The 17,187-nt window shown below is 40.9% G+C and overlaps 1 protein-coding gene across 1 annotated transcript in view; it reads left to right on the top strand.

The window, feature by feature from the left end:
* Window positions 1–17,187, top strand: part of LOC117321769 (voltage-dependent T-type calcium channel subunit alpha-1I-like) — a gene marked incomplete in the record, with an annotated part of 230,926 nt that overhangs the window by 194,251 nt on the left and 19,488 nt on the right. The window contains 4 exon segments of the mRNA XM_033876300.1: window positions 962–1,092; window positions 5,113–5,262; window positions 7,338–7,459; window positions 10,737–10,892. Coding sequence (XP_033732191.1) covers window positions 962–1,092; window positions 5,113–5,262; window positions 7,338–7,459; window positions 10,737–10,892 — 559 coding nt within the window.

Raw genomic sequence — 17,187 nt, 5'->3', positions numbered from 1 at the left:
CTATGATGGGGTAAGATTTGTCCTATGATGGGATAAGATTTGTCATATGATTGGGGTAAGATTTGTCCTATGATGGTAAGATTTGTCCTATGATGGAGTAAGATTTGTCATATGATGGGGTAAGGTTTGTCCTATGATGGGGTAAGATTTGTCCTATGATGGGGTAAGATTTGTCCTATGATGGAGTAAGAGATTTGTCCTATGATGGGGTAAGATTTGTCCTATGATGGGGTAAGGTTTGTCCTATGATGGAGTAAGATTTGTCCTATAATGAGGTAAGATTTGTCATATGATGGAGTAAGGTTTGTCCTATGATGGGGGTAAGATTTGTCCTATGATGTGGTAAGATTTCCCAGTTGTCCTATGATGGGGTAAGATTTGTCCTATGATGGGGTAAGATTTGTCCTATGATGGGGTAAGATTTGTCCTATGATGAGGTAAGATTTGTCCTATGATGAGGAAAGATTTGTCCTATGATGAGGTAAGATTTGTCCTATGATGGGGTAAGATTTGTCCTATGATGGGGTAAGATTTGTCCTATGATGGGGTAAGATTTGTCCTATGATGGGGTAAGGTTTGTCCTATGATGGAGTAAGATTTGTCCTATAATGAGGTAAGATTTGTCATATGATGGAGTAAGGTTTGTCCTTTGATGGGGTAAGATTTGTCCTATAATCGGATAAGATTTGTCCTATTGTTTGTATTTTGATAGAAATGTCCCCCCTGCTATGGATTAACATTTTTCCTTTGATTGCAAAGATATGTCCTTTTAGGTCTGGTTAAAATTGTCCTGTGATGTTGTAATATTGAACACTCAATAAAATAATCATATTAATTTCATATGATAATCACCATTTTCTGTAAGATTTCGTGTTCTGTGAATGAACAGGTTTCTATGTATATAAGATATAGCTTTCAGATACTGCCTATCGTGAAACATCTTCTTGTGTTATTTTTTTAGATGGAACCAGCTGGACATCCTCATTGTCCTTCTCTCGATTGTCGGCATTATATTGGAGGAAATGAAGACAAATGTGATTCCTATCAATCCTACCATCATCAGAGTAATGAGGGTTCTACGCATAGCACGGGGTAAGTAACCAACACTCCTACCATCATCTGTGTAATGAGGGTTCTCCACATAGTCAGGAGTACCAACCCTCCTACCATCATCTGTGTAATGAGGGTTCTCCACATAGTCAGGGGTACGTAACCAACACTCCTACCATCATCTGTGTAATGAGGGTTCTCCACATAGTCAGGGGTACCAACACTCCTACCATCATCTGTGTAATGAGGGTTCTCCACATAGTCAGGGGTACATAACCAACACTCCTACCATCATCTGTGTAATGAGGTTTCTCCACATAGTCAGGGGTACCAACACTCCTACCATCATCTGTGTAATGAGGGTTATCCACATAGTCAGGGGTACCAACCCTCCTACCATCATCTGTGTAATGAGGGTTCTCCACATAGTCAGGGGTACGTAACCAACACTCCTACCATCATCTGTGTAATGAGGGTTCTCCACATAGTCAGGGGTACCAACACTCCTACCATCATCTGTGTAATGAGGGTTCTCCACATAGTCACGGGGCACAACAACACTCCTACCATCATCTGTGTAATGAGGGTTCTCCACATAGTCAGGGGTACATACCAACACTCCTACCATCATCTGTGTAATGAGGGTCTCCACATAGTCAGGGGAATAACCAACACTCCTACCATCTGTGTAATGAGGTTTCTCCACATAGTCAGGGGTACCAACACTCCTACCATCATCTGTGTAATGAGGGTTCTCCACATAGTCAGGGGTACATAACCAACACTCCTACCATCATCTGTGTAATGAGGGTTATCCACATAGTCAGGGGTACCAATACTCCTACCATCATCTGTGTAATGAGGGTTCTCCACATAGTCAGGGGTACCAACACTCCTACCATCATCTGTGTAATGAGGGTTCTCCACATAGTCAGGGGTATGTAACCAACACTCCTACCATCATCTGTGTAATGAGGGTTCTCCACATAGTCAGGGGTACCAACCCTCCTACCATCATCTGTGTAATGAGGGTTCTCCACATAGTCAGGGGTACCAACCCTCCTACCATCATCTGTGTAATGAGGGTTCTCCACATAGTCAGGGGTACCAACCCTCCTACCATCATCTGTGTAATGAGGGTTCTCCACATAGTCAGGGGTACATAACCAACCCTCCTACAATCATCTGTGTAATGAGGGTTCTCCACATAGTCAGGGGTACGTAACCAACACTCCTACCATCATCTGTGTAATGAGGGTTCTCCACATAGTCAGGGGTACGTAATCAACACTCCTACCATCATCTGTGTAATGAGGGTTCTCCACATAGTCAGGGGTACATAACCAACACTCCTACCATCATCTGTGTAATGAGGGTTCGCCACATAGTCAGGGGTACATAACCAACCCTCCTACCATCATCTGTGTAATGAGGGTTCTCCACATAGTCAGGGGTACATAACCAACCCTCCTACCATCATCTGTGTAATGTGGGTTCTCCACATAGTCAGGGGTACCAACACTCCTACCATCATCTGTGTAATGAGGGTTCGCCACATAGTCAGGGGTACATAACCAACCCTCCTACCATCATCTGTGTAATGAGGGTTCTCCACATAGTCAGGGGTAAGTAACCAACACTCCTACCATCATCTGTGTAATGAGGGTTCTCCACATAGTCAGGGGTACATAACCAACCCTCCTACCATCATCTGTGTAATGAGGGTTCTCCACATAGTCAGGGGTACCAACACTCCTACCATCATCTGTGTAATGAGGGTTCTCCACATAGTCAGGGGTACGTAACCAACACTCCTACCATCATCTGTGTAATGAGGGTTCTCCACATAGTCAGGGGTACATAACCAACCCTCCTACCATCATCTGTGTAATGAGGGTTCTCCACATAGTCAGGGGTACATAACCAACACTCCTACCATCATCTGTGTAATGAGGGTTCTCCACATAGTCAGGGGTACCAACACTCCTACCATCATCTGTGTAATGAGGGTTCTCCACATAGTCAGGGGTACGTAACCAACACTCCTACCATCATCTGTGTAATGAGGGTTCTCCACATAGTCAGGGGTACATAACCAACACTCCTACCATCATCTGTGTAATGAGGGTTCTCCACATAGTCAGGGGTACATAACCAACACTCCTACCATCATCTGTGTAATGAGGGTTCTCCACATAGTCAGGGGTACATAACCAACACTCCTACCATCATCTGTGTAATGAGGGTTCTCCACATAGTCAGGGGTACATAACCAACACTCCTACCATCATCTGTGTAATGAGGGTTCTCCACATAGTCAGGGGTACATAACCAACACTCCTACCATCATCTGTGTAATGAGGGTTCTCCACATAGTCAGGGGTACCAATACTCCTACCATCATCTGTGTAATGAGGGTTCTCCACATAGTCAGGGGTACCAACCCTCCTACCATCATCTGTGTAATGAGGGTTCTCCACATAGTCAGGGGTATGTAACCAACACTCCTACCATCATCTGTGTAATGAGGGTTCTCCACATAGTCAGGGGTACCAACCCTCCTACCATCATCTGTGTAATGAGGGTTCTCCACATAGTCAGGGGTACCAACCCTCCTACCATCATCTGTGTAATGAGGGTTCTCCACATAGTCAGGGGTACCAACCCTCCTACCATCATCTGTGTAATGAGGGTTCTCCACATAGTCAGGGGTACATAACCAACCCTCCTACAATCATCTGTGTAATGAGGGTTCTCCACATAGTCAGGGGTACGTAACCAACACTCCTACCATCATCTGTGTAATGAGGGTTCTCCACATAGTCAGGGGTACGTAATCAACACTCCTACCATCATCTGTGTAATGAGGGTTCTCCACATAGTCAGGGGTACATAACCAACACTCCTACCATCATCTGTGTAATGAGGGTTCGCCACATAGTCAGGGGTACATAACCAACCCTCCTACCATCATCTGTGTAATGAGGGTTCTCCACATAGTCAGGGGTACATAACCAACCCTCCTACCATCATCTGTGTAATGAGGGTTCTCCACATAGTCAGGGGTACATAACCAACCCTCCTACCATCATCTGTGTAATGTGGGTTTTCCACATAGTCAGGGGTACCAACACTCCTACCATCATCTGTGTAATGAGGGTTCGCCACATAGTCAGGGGTACATAACCAACCCTCCTACCATCATCTGTGTAATGAGGGTTCTCCACATAGTCAGGGGTAAGTAACCAACACTCCTACCATCATCTGTGTAATGAGGGTTCTCCACATAGTCAGGGGTACATAACCAACCCTCCTACCATCATCTGTGTAATGAGGGTTCTCCACATAGTCAGGGGTACCAACACTCCTACCATCATCTGTGTAATGAGGGTTCTCCACATAGTCAGGGGTACGTAACCAACACTCCTACCATCATCTGTGTAATGAGGGTTCTCCACATAGTCAGGGGTACATAACCAACCCTCCTACCATCATCTGTGTAATGAGGGTTCTCCACATAGTCAGGGGTACATAACCAACACTCCTACCATCATCTGTGTAATGAGGGTTCTCCACATAGTCAGGGGTACCAACACTCCTACCATCATCTGTGTAATGAGGGTTCTCCACATAGTCAGGGGTACGTAACCAACACTCCTACCATCATCTGTGTAATGAGGGTTCTCCACATAGTCAGGGGTACCAACACTCCTACCATCATCTGTGTAATGAGGGTTCGCCACATAGTCAGGGGTACGTAACCAACACTCCTACCATCATCTGTGTAATGAGGGTTCTCCACATAGTCAGGGGTACCAACACTCCTACCATCATCTGTGTAATGAGGGTTCTCCACATAGTCAGGGGTACGTAACCAACACTCCTACCATCATCTGTGTAATGAGGGTTCTCCACATAGTCAGGGGTACGTAACCAACACTCCTACCATCATCTGTGTAATGAGGGTTCTCCACATAGTCAGGGGTACCAACACTCCTACCATCATCTGTGTAATGAGGGTTATATATTTAGGCTTATATAATATGCTTACTTCTGTTTCAGTGCTGAAGTTGCTGAAAATGGCCAAAAGTATTCGTGCCCTGCTTGACACTGTCATACAGGCCCTTCCACAGGTTGGCAATCTAGGTCTTCTCTTCTTCCTCCTTTTCTTCATTTTTGCTGCCCTTGGAGTGGAGTTGTTTGGCCGACTAGGTAGGACTTTTATATACATTATGATACATTATTTTTGATTGGAACTTTGGTGTAAATATTGTCATCGATGATATTCTCCAAACTAGTGGGTACCTCGACAGATTATACATCTATAATATTCTCCAAACTAGTGATTACCTCCACAGATTGTACATCTATAATATTCTCCAAACTAGTGATTACCTCCACAGATTGTACATCTATAATATTCTCCAAACTAGTGATTACCTCCACAGATTATACATCTATAATATTCTCCAAACTAGTGGGTACCTCGACAAATTATACATCTATAATATTCTCCAAACTAGTGATTACCTCCACAGATTGTACATCTATAATATTCTCCAAACTAGTGATTACCTCGACAGATTGTACATCTATAATATTCTCCAAACTAGTGATTACCTCCACAGATTATACATCTATAATATTCTCCAAACTAGTGATTACCTCGACAGATTATACATCTATAATATTCTCCAAACTAGTGATTACCTCCACAGATTATACATCTATAATATTCTCCAAACTAGTGATTACCTCGACAGATTGTACATCTATAATATTCTCCAAACTAGTGATTACCTCCACAGATTATACATCTATAATATTCTCCAAACTAGTGATTACCTCCACAGATTGTACATCTATAATATTCTCCAAACTAGTGGGTACCTCGACATATTATACATCTATAATATTCTCCAAACTAGTGATTACCTCCACAAATTATACATCTATAATATTCTCCAAACTAGTGATTACCTCGACAGATTGTACATCTATAATATTCTCCAAACTAGTGATTACCTCCACAGATTATACATCTATAATATTCTCCAAACTAGTGATTACCTCGACAGATTGTACATCTATAATATTCTCCAAACTAGTGATTACCTCGACAGATTGTACATCTATAATATTCTCCAAACTAGTGATTACCTCCACAGATTATACATCTATGATATTCTCCAAACTAGTGATTACCTCCACAGATTATACATCTATAATATTCTCCAAACTAGTGATTACCTCCACAGATTATACATCTATAATATTCTCCAAACTAGTGATTACCTCCACAGATTGTACATCTATAATATTCTCCAAACTAGTGATTACCTCGACAGATTATACATCTATAATATTCTCCAAACTAGTGATTACCTCCACAGATTATACATCTATAATATTCTCCAAACTAGTGATTACCTCCACAGATTATACATCTATAATATTCTCCAAACTAGTGATTACCTCCACAGATTATACATCTATAATATTCTCCAAACTAGTGATTACCTCCACAGATTATACATCTATAATATTCTCCAAACTAGTGATTACCTCCACAGATTGTACATCTATAATATTCTCCAAACTAGTGATTACCTCCACAGATTGTACATCTATAATATTCTCCAAACTAGTGATTACCTCGACAGATTATACATCTATAATATTCTCCAAGCTAGTGATTACCTCCACAGATTGTACATCTATAATATTCTCCAAACTAATGATTACCTCCACAGATTGTACATCTATAATATTCTCCAAACTAGCGGGTACCTCCACAGATTGTACATCTATAATATTCTCCAAACTAGTGATTACCGCCACAGATTATACATCTATAATATTCTCCAAACTAGTGGGTACCTCCACAGATTGTACATCTATAATATTCTCCAAACTAGGGATTACCTCCACAGATTATACATCTATAATATTCTCCAAACTAGTGATTACCTCCACAGATTATACATCTATAATATTCTCCAAACTAGTGGGTACCTCCACAGATTGTACATCTATAATATTCTCCAAACTAGTGATTACCTCCACAGATTATACATCTATAATATTCTCCAAACTAGTGATTACCTCCACAGATTATACATCTATGATATTCTCCAAACTAGTGATAACCTCCACAGATTGTACATCTATAATATTCTCCAAACTAGTGATAACCTCCACAGATTATACATCTATAATATTCTCCAAACTAGTGATTACCTCCAGGGATGATATATCTATTTTCTGATATTCTTTTGGTTTTACAGAGTGTTCACTGAACCATCCCTGTGAGGGTCTTGGAGAACATGCACACTTCCGTGATTTTGGGATGGCTTTCCTCACACTCTTCAGGGTTGCTACTGGTGACAACTGGAATGGTATCATGAAGGTAATATATACCATCATATAGAAAACTCCCTTTCTGTATCTGTGTGTGCATGTGTGCATTCATGATAATATTGTATACAGGATTGACTGGTTCGCCCGGGTGGGGTGTCCTGCTGGGTGTCTTCAGCAGTATGCTTCAGTGAGGTAGCACTATAAATCGGCAAAAGTTCCGGCCTATCACAAGGAGACTTAACACGAACATACCGCAGCCTCCCAAAACACACATACGCACTCACCACACGCATGCATGTCGCACGCACGGGAGGCCGTCCTTAAATGACCTTAGCTGTTAATAGGACGTTAAATAAAATAAACCAAACTAAACCAAATTCTCATGAACCCAGAAACAAAATTTAGTTATGGTCGTCATGATCCATCAGCCTTCCGAAAACTTCTCACATTTCAAACTTCTTCCGAAGTTTCACCAGTGGGATTCAGCTCTTACCTTTATCAACCCACTAATGCAGTGATCTGTCATTGGATAAACGCAGTCTTGAGTTCAAAAATTTGAATTCCTAGTAAGGGAGATGGGAGGCATGTTTCATTTCACAAAAACAAATACATTTACAAATTTTCTCAAGTTCTAAAAGCCACTGGCACTCAACTTAGGCCGGTAAGACCTGTTATGGAGAGCTCTGAAATTTCCATCACCAATGGCCTTGACTTATTTTCAAGGTCACAGGGTTCAAATATATAAAAATCTTCCAGAATCTTCTTCTCTGATTCCAGAAGACCAAGAGGCCTGATGTGTTGCCAGTAGGTACCTAGGACAGAGTATATTAACTATAAAGTTTCCTCATTTAAATGACCTTTACCTAATTTCAAGGCCATACATGTGGTCTTGACCCGACACCTGTATAATAATATAGTGATAATAACTTGAGGTCTGTCGCAGCCATACATAAGGTAAAAATTGTTAGGTGTTGTACCTGTTCCATGAATAGGTAGGATTAATACTATGTGAAGGTAGGGAGATAAATAATAGTTCGAGGAATGTAGGGTATTTGATAAATTTTACAAGGAATACAGGTTCAAGTAAGTTTTACTAAAATTACTATAAACATCAAAATTTGTCATCTTCCTGTTGTTTACTGGTAGGTTACATGCTGTTATTCACAGGTTATTGTTATTTCCTGTTGTTTACTTGTTGGTTACATGCTGTTATTCACAGGTTATCATTGTTTCTCTGTCATTTTCCTGTTGTTTACTTGTTGGTTACATGCTGTTATTCACAGGTTATCATTATTTCCTGTTGTTTACTTGTTGGTTACATGCTGTTATTCACAGGTTATCGTTATTTCCTGTTGTTTACTTGTTGATTACATGCTGTTATTCACAGGTTATCGTTATTTCCTGTTGTTTACTTGTTGGTTACATGCTGTTATTCACAGGTTATTGTTATTTCCTGTTGTTTACTTGTTGGTTACATGCTGTTATTCACAGGTTATCATTGTTTCTCTGTCATTTTCCTGTTGTTTACTTGTTGGTTACATGCTGTTATTCACAGGTTATCGTTATTTCCTGTTGTTTACTTGTTGGTTACATGCTGTTATTCACAGGTTATCGTTATTTCCTGTTGTTTACTTGTTGGTTACATGCTGTTATTCACAAGTTATCGTTATTTCCTGTTGTTTACATGCTGTTATTCACAGCTAGGTTATCATTGTTTCTCTGTCATTTTCCTGTTGTTTACTTGTTGGTTACATGCTGTTATTCACAGGTTATCATTATTTCCTGTTGTTTCCTGTTGGTTACATGCTGTTATTCACAGCTAGGTTATCATTGTTTCTCTGTCATTTTCATATTATTTCCTGTTGTTTACATGCTGTTATTCACAGCTAGGTTATCATTGTTTCTCTGTCATTTTCCTATTGTTTACTGGTTGTTTACATGCTGTTATTCACAGGTTATCGTTATTTCCAATTGTTTACTGGTTGTTTACATGCTGTTATTCACAGCTGGGTTATCATTGTTTCTCTGTCATTTTTCTGTTGTTTACTGGTTGTTTACATGCTGTTATTCACAGGTTATCGTTATTTCCTGTTGTTTACATGCTGTTATTCACAGCTAGGTTATCATTGTTTCTCTGTTATTTTCCTGTTGTTTACTGGTTGTTTACATGCTGTTATTCACAGGTTATCATTGTTTCTGTCATTTTCTTGTTGTTTACTGGTTGTTTACATGCTGTTATTCACAGGTTATCATTGTTTCTCTGTCATTTTCCTGTTGTTTACTGGTTGTTTACATGCTGTTATTCACAGGTTATCATTGTTTCTCTGTCATTTTCCTGTTGTTTACTGGTTGTTTACATGCTGTTATTCACAGGTTATCATTGTTTCTGTCATTTTCTTGTTGTTTACTGGTTGTTTACATGCTGTTATTCACAGGTTATCATTGTTTCTCTGTCATTTTCCTATTGTTTACTGGTTGGTTACATGCTGTTATTCACAGGTTATCGTTATTTCCAATTGTTTACTGGTAGGTTACATGCTGTTATTCACAGGTTATCGTTATTTCCAATTGTTTACTGGTTGGTTACATGCTGTTATTCACAGGTTATCATTGTTTCTCTGTCATTTTCCTATTGTTTACTGGTTGGTTACATGCTGTTATTCACAGGTTATCGTTATTTCCAATTGTTTACTGGTAGGTTACATGCTGTTATTCACAGGTTATCGTTATTTCCAATTGTTTACTGGTAGGTTACATGCTGTTATTCACAGGTTATCGTTATTTCCAATTGTTTACTGGTTGGTTACATGCTGTTATTCACAGGTTATCATTGTTTCTCTGTCATTTTCCTGTTGTTTACTGGTTGTTTACATGCTGTTATTCACAGGTTATCATTATTTCCAATTGTTTACTGGTAGGTTACATGCTGTTATTCACAGGTTATCATTATTTCCTGTTGTTTACTGGTTGGTTACATGCTGTTATTCACAGGTTATCATTATTTCCTGTTGTTTACATGCTGTTATTCACAGCTTATTGTTGTTTCTCAGTCATTTTCCTGTTGCTTACTTGTTGTTTACTTGTTGTTTACATGTCATCCTGTTGTTTACATATTTGGTTTAGTGGTTGTTAATATTCTGTTATTCAATTGTTATCATCATTCACTTGTTATTTTCTTGTCAATTTCCTGTTGTTTTCTGATTGTCCTCCGTTGTTTACTGGTTGTCCTCCCGTTGTTTACAGGTTATCATTATTTATCTGTCAATTTCCTGTTGTTTACTGATTGTCCTCCCGTTGTTTACTGATTGTCGTCCTGTTGTTTACAGGACACACTACGCGAGGACTGTGATGACTCAGCCATTTGTCTGACCAACTGCTGTGTGAGTCCTATAATCGCTCCAGTCTACTTTGTCATCTTTGTTCTCATGGCCCAATTTGTCCTGGTCAATGTCGTTGTTGCAGTACTTATGAAACATCTAGAGGTAAGTTAACATTTATTATAATGCAATTTGACAGTCACTTTTACTGATTAACAGGTTTGAGAATAGCTTTTGATTGTGTTGATGTTAGAAGAAATGGTCTGATGATGAAGAGGGTTTTTTTGCATGTTCCTTTTTCCTAGACTGATAATTTTTGAAGATAATCATTTTTCTATTTGTTGCAACAAGATACAATGTTAACATTTTAACTTACATATTCAGCTAACCTGGTCTGAAAACCAAGGTGAGCTTATGCCATAGCCTGGCGTCTAGCCGTCTGTCAACAATTGACTTCTTCTTCATAACAGCTGATCGGAATTGAACAAAATTTGACAGGTAGCATTATCATGGGGTGGGGATTAAAAAGTGTACAAATAGTGGGGCTGACCCCCCTTGGCCAGAGGATGGGGCCAAAAGGGGTCAATTTAGCTTAATTGATATAAACGACTTCTACTCTGAAACTAAGTGATGGATATCGCTACTATTTGTCTGGTAGCATCCTTATCGGGAAGGGATACTAAATTGTACAAATGGTGAGGTTGACCCCCTAGTGGCCTGAAGGGCAGGGCCAAAGGAGTCAATTCAGCTGAATTGATGTAAACAACTTCCTCTTTGGAACTAAGCTATGGATATCGCTCATATTTGACTGGTAGCATCCATAGGTGTACAGATTCAAAATTGTACAAATGGTGAGGCTGACCCCCCAGGGACTGGGCCAAAAGAGGTCCATTTGGCAATATTGATATCAATGACTTCTTTTCTGGAACTAAGCAATGTATGACATTGATATTTCAGTGGTAACATCTTTGAAACCATTCAGATCCCACCCCATAACCATATATAGCATTGCTGTGCATCAAGAAAACACATTTCTAATGTAAAAATAGTCACAGGGGTCTTTCCCCACCCCAAGCGACTGATAGTTTCTTTAAACACAACCATGTTGAATCTTGACCTCGTTTCTGGATTTTATCTCAGAAGTAGTTGTGATCCCCACCTCATAATGGTATATATATACCGTATTTGACCTAATAAGGGCGCCTGCCCTAATAAGGGCGCCCCTACCTTTTTTCAAGGAAATAAATCTTTGACTGAGTGTCAAAATGGTGTCAAAATGGTGTTCAAAAGTAATAATTCATGTGAATTATTTTGCTACTTTATGTGTTCAATTTTCTTCAGCAAATTAAGTAACTGGAACACATGTTTTCGCCACATTTTGTGTATTCCTAGTATAATCCTACAGGCTACAGATGACATGTCAGTGCAAAGAGCACCCAAAACTAAACACACATACAAATAATAATTTACCATCTTTATTTGAAGATAAAGTAAAGACTTCATTCTTGTTGATAAATAACTTTTGTTCAGAACAGAAAGCTAGTAAAAGACATTGTAAATCAATTATATAGTCAAAGAAAACGATGTCTGATATGATCTGGGAAATCACCTGTTTCTATAAATAGAACACAAAAGAGTTCCATTTGAACATAAATGGTGGAACACACGTTATCTGGTCTAAAGATCAGCTGGCATGGTTTACAAGTTTACAGGAGTATTCAAGTGATGTTTAAGCTTAATATATGATAATGAATAGATATCTTCATCTGGAATATTTTTATGACTGAATATTTTACCGTTTCCACAACCTTGGGTATTCTGCTATAAGGTATAGTCTGTTTCATAAAACTTCAGAATAACTAATCTTAATAAGGGCGCCCCCACTGTCAATTACTCGCGCCCTGCGCCCTTATTAGGTCAAATACGGTATATAGCATTGTTAGACATCAACAAATATAGCTATTAACACATAGAACATAATTATTTTGATGTTTGCTCAAATAAACCAGGTGAGTGATACATGCCCTCTGGGCCTCTTGTTGACATGTGTGCTCCTAGTCGGAAGACCTTTATGTTGGTACTACATTTGTACTGTACTGAAACGGTGGTAGGTAACTAATGTCTCTGTTTTCATACTAAACAACTTTTTTAAAGTTTGTTACCCATGCCTCATGTACTATTTTGTTATAAACTTAAATTTTGAAGCGTTGTGCACATTTAAATATCTATGGATAAGCGAAACTGGCTACCACAAACATGACGATGCCGTAGCTAATTGAAAATCAAAATGTGCATAACTGAATGTTTGTTTCCATATGTGCTGTGCGAAACCTCCCAACTGTATTTGGAAGTAAAGAGACAATCACGTGACAAAATGATACCCCTAATACAAAATGTATTTTCTGGATCCAACCAATGAAGCTTAGACATATGCACCATTTAATTTTGATTTAATCATATCTATTGTTAAACTAAAAAAAAAGGATTAGGCACAAATTATAACAAAGTCATAAACTATTTTCATTCTTGGTCATATATAAGTAGGTTATTGTACAAACAGTTGGAACTTCTAAACCCATGAAGCGTGTTCATGTGGGTCATTCAATTTAAAACACCACTTGGTAAATATATATTTTTCTATAACATACATGTACAATGTACAGTCATTTATAATTTGCTTACAGTGCACATTGCACATTACTAATCTAAAAATAAAAGATCACAGTGAATATAAATGTCGATCTTGGGTGAGGTTCCCAAAAATTGCACAAATAAGTGCTTGTGTATCTTAAATACATGTGTGCACACAAGTAAAAATGTGCACATGTATGTGTGCACACAAGTAAAAATGTGCACGTGTATACTTCTTTATTTTATTTTTCCGATAAGTAGGATAGAGAAAACGCATTATCGGTATTTTTATTTTTCCGATAAGTAGGATAGAGAAAACGCATTATGGGTATATACCTTCTGTCATGTGATTTTCTTGTTAATTTATTTATTTATAAAGTGATTTTCATGACATGTGCACTGAAAACTCACTAGCTCCGAACGATCATGTGACATTCTGGTTATTGAAATGATTGTGAAGGAGTGACAATTCTTCGCAAAGGCGATATGTTTTACTGATAACTCAATTTTAAGTTTGAAGGACGTCCGGCTTAAATTTTAACCAATCTCAAAATAGGTTATGTAGATCAAGGTACAGTAAAGAAGTATCATTTCCATGCTGACATACAGTTGCCTCCTTTCTATTCAGTTACCAACTTAATTTTTCAGTTACCCACATTACTGGACTCGGTTACCAACTTATAATTTCAGTTACCCAAAACAATTTACACGCGTCATTTATCCCCTTCAAAACACTTACAGCTGAATGCTACAGTTCAAAAATATTTTTAACAGGGCTGTCGGTACAACCGTTCAAGTATGAAAACAGAAACATTATTTTTTTCTTTCATGGATCGGCGTCGGCCATGTTGGCAGTGGGTAACTAAAGTTTCCTACTACTGATTCTTTACAATGATTTGTAGACCTACAGACCTTCTACAGACCTACAGACCTCCTACAGACAGACCTACAGACCTACAGACCCCCTACAGACCTCCTACAGACCTACAGAGAGAAATACAGACCTCCTACAGACCTCATACAGACCCCCTACAGACCCCCTACAGACCCCCTACAGACCTCATACAGACCTACAGACTGACCTACAGACCTCCTACAGACAGACCTACATACCTCCTACAGACCTCCTACAGACCTCCTACAGACCTACAGACAGACCTACAGACCCCCTACAGATCTTCTACAGACCTACAGAACTACAGACCTACAGACATACAGACTGACCTACAGACCTCCTACAGACCTACAGACATAGACTGACCTACAGACCTCCTACAGACCTATAGACATACAGACCTCCTACAGACCTCCTACAGACCTACAGACCCCCTACAGACATACAGACTGACCTACAGACCTCCTACAAACAGACCTACAGACCCCTACAGACCTCCTACAGACCTCCTACAGACATACAGACCTCCTACAGACAGATCTACAGACCCCCTAGAGACCTAATTAAGACCTACAGACCTACATACCCCCTAGAGACCTAATTCAGACCTACAGACCCCGTACAGACCCCCTACAGACCTGCTACAGAACCCCTACAGACCACCTACAGACAGACCTACAGACCCCCTACAGACCTCTTACAGACATACAGACAGACCTACAGACTTATAGACAGACCTACAGACCTCCTACAGACAGACATACAGACCTACAGACCCCCTACAGACCTCCTACAGACTTCCAACAGATCTACAGACATACCTACAGACAGACCTACAGACCCCCTACAGACCACCTACAGACATCCTACAGACCCCCTACAGACCCTCTACAGACAGACCTACAGCCCCCCTACAGACCCCATACAGACCCCCTACAGTCCCCCTACAGACCCCCTACAGACCTCCTACAGACCTACAGACTGACCTACAGACCTCCTACAGACAGACCTACAGACCTCCTACAGACCTCCTACAGACCTCCTACAGACAGACCTACAGACCTCCTACAGACCTCCTACAGACCTACAGACAGACCTACATACCGACCTACATACCTCCTATAGACAGACCTACAGACCCCCTACAGATCTTCTACAGACCTACAGAACTAAAGACCTACAGACATACAGACTGACCTACAGACCTCCTACAGACCTACAGACATAGACTGACCTACAGACCTTCTACAGACCTACAGACAGACCTACAGACCTCCTACAGACATACAGACCTCCTACAGACAGACCTACAGACCCCCTACAGACCTCCTACAGACTCCCTACAGACCCCTACAGACCTCCTACAGACCCCCTACAGACCCCCTAGACATACAGACCTCCTACATACCTCCTACAGACAGACCTACATACCTCCTACAGACCTCCTACAGACCTACAGACAGACCTACATACCTCCTATAGACAGACCTACAGACCCCCTACAGATCTTCTACAGACCTACAGAACTACAGACCTAAAGACATACAGACTGACCTACAGACCTCCTACAGACCTACAGACATACAGACCTTCTACAGACATACAGACAGACCTACAGACCTCATACAGACCTACAGACATAGACTGACCTACAGACCTCCTACAGACCTCCTACAGACCTACAGACATCCTACAGACAGACCTACAGACCCCCTACAGACTCCCTACAGACCTCCTACAGACCTACAGACCCCCTACAGACCCCCTACAGATATACAGACTGACCTACAGACCTCCTACAAACAGACCTACAGACCCCCTACTACAGACCCCCCTACAGACTTCCTACAGACATACAGACCTCCTACAGACCTCCTACAGACCTCCTACAGACAGATCTACAGACCCCCTACAGACCTCCTACAGACATACAGACCTCATACAGACCCCCTACAGACTTCCTACAGACCTCCTACAGACCTATATACCCCCTAGAGACCTAATTAATACCTACAGACCTACATACCCCCTAGAGACCTAATTCAGACCTACAGACCCCGTACAGAACCCCTACAGACCACCTACAGACAGACCTACAGACCCCCTACAGACCTCTTACAGACATACAGACAGACCTACAGACTTATAGACAGACCTACAGACCTCCTACAGACAGACATACAGACCTACAGACCCCCTACAGACCTCCTACAGACCTACAGAGAGAAATACAGACCTCCAACAGACCTACAGACATACCTACAGACAGACCTACAGACCCCCTACAGACCACCTACAGACATCCTACAGACCCCCTACAGACCCCCTACAGACCCCCCACAGACAGACCTACAGCCCCCCTACAGACCCCCTACAGACCCCCTACAGACCTCCTACAGACCTACAGACTGACCTACAGACCTCCTACAGACAGACCTACAGACCTCCTACAGACCTCCTACAGACAGACCTACAGACCTCCTACAGACCTCCTACAGACCTACAGACAGACCTACAGACCGACCTACATACCTCCTATAGACAGACCTACAGACCCCCTACAGATCTTCTACAGACCTACAGAACTACAGACCTACAGACATACAGACTGACCTACAGACCTCCTACAGACCTACAGACATACAGACCTTCTACAGACATACAGACAGACCTACAGACCTCCTACAGACATACAGACCTCCTACAGACAGACCTACAGACCCCCTACAGACCTCCTACAGACCTCCTACAGACCCCCTACAGACCCCCTAGACATACAGACCTCCTACATACCTCCTACAGACAGACCTACAGACCCACTAGAGACCTAATTCAGACCTACAGACCTACATACCCCCTAGAGACCTAATTCAGACCTACAGATCCCCTACAGACCCCCTATAGACATACCTACAGACCCCTACAGACCTCCTA

Source organism: Pecten maximus, chromosome 1 (assembly GCF_902652985.1).
Source record: "Pecten maximus chromosome 1, xPecMax1.1, whole genome shotgun sequence".
NCBI lineage: Eukaryota > Metazoa > Mollusca > Bivalvia > Pectinida > Pectinidae > Pecten > Pecten maximus.
Note: the sequence above shows the minus strand (reverse complement) of the source record. Positions and strands in the feature narration are given on the sequence as shown.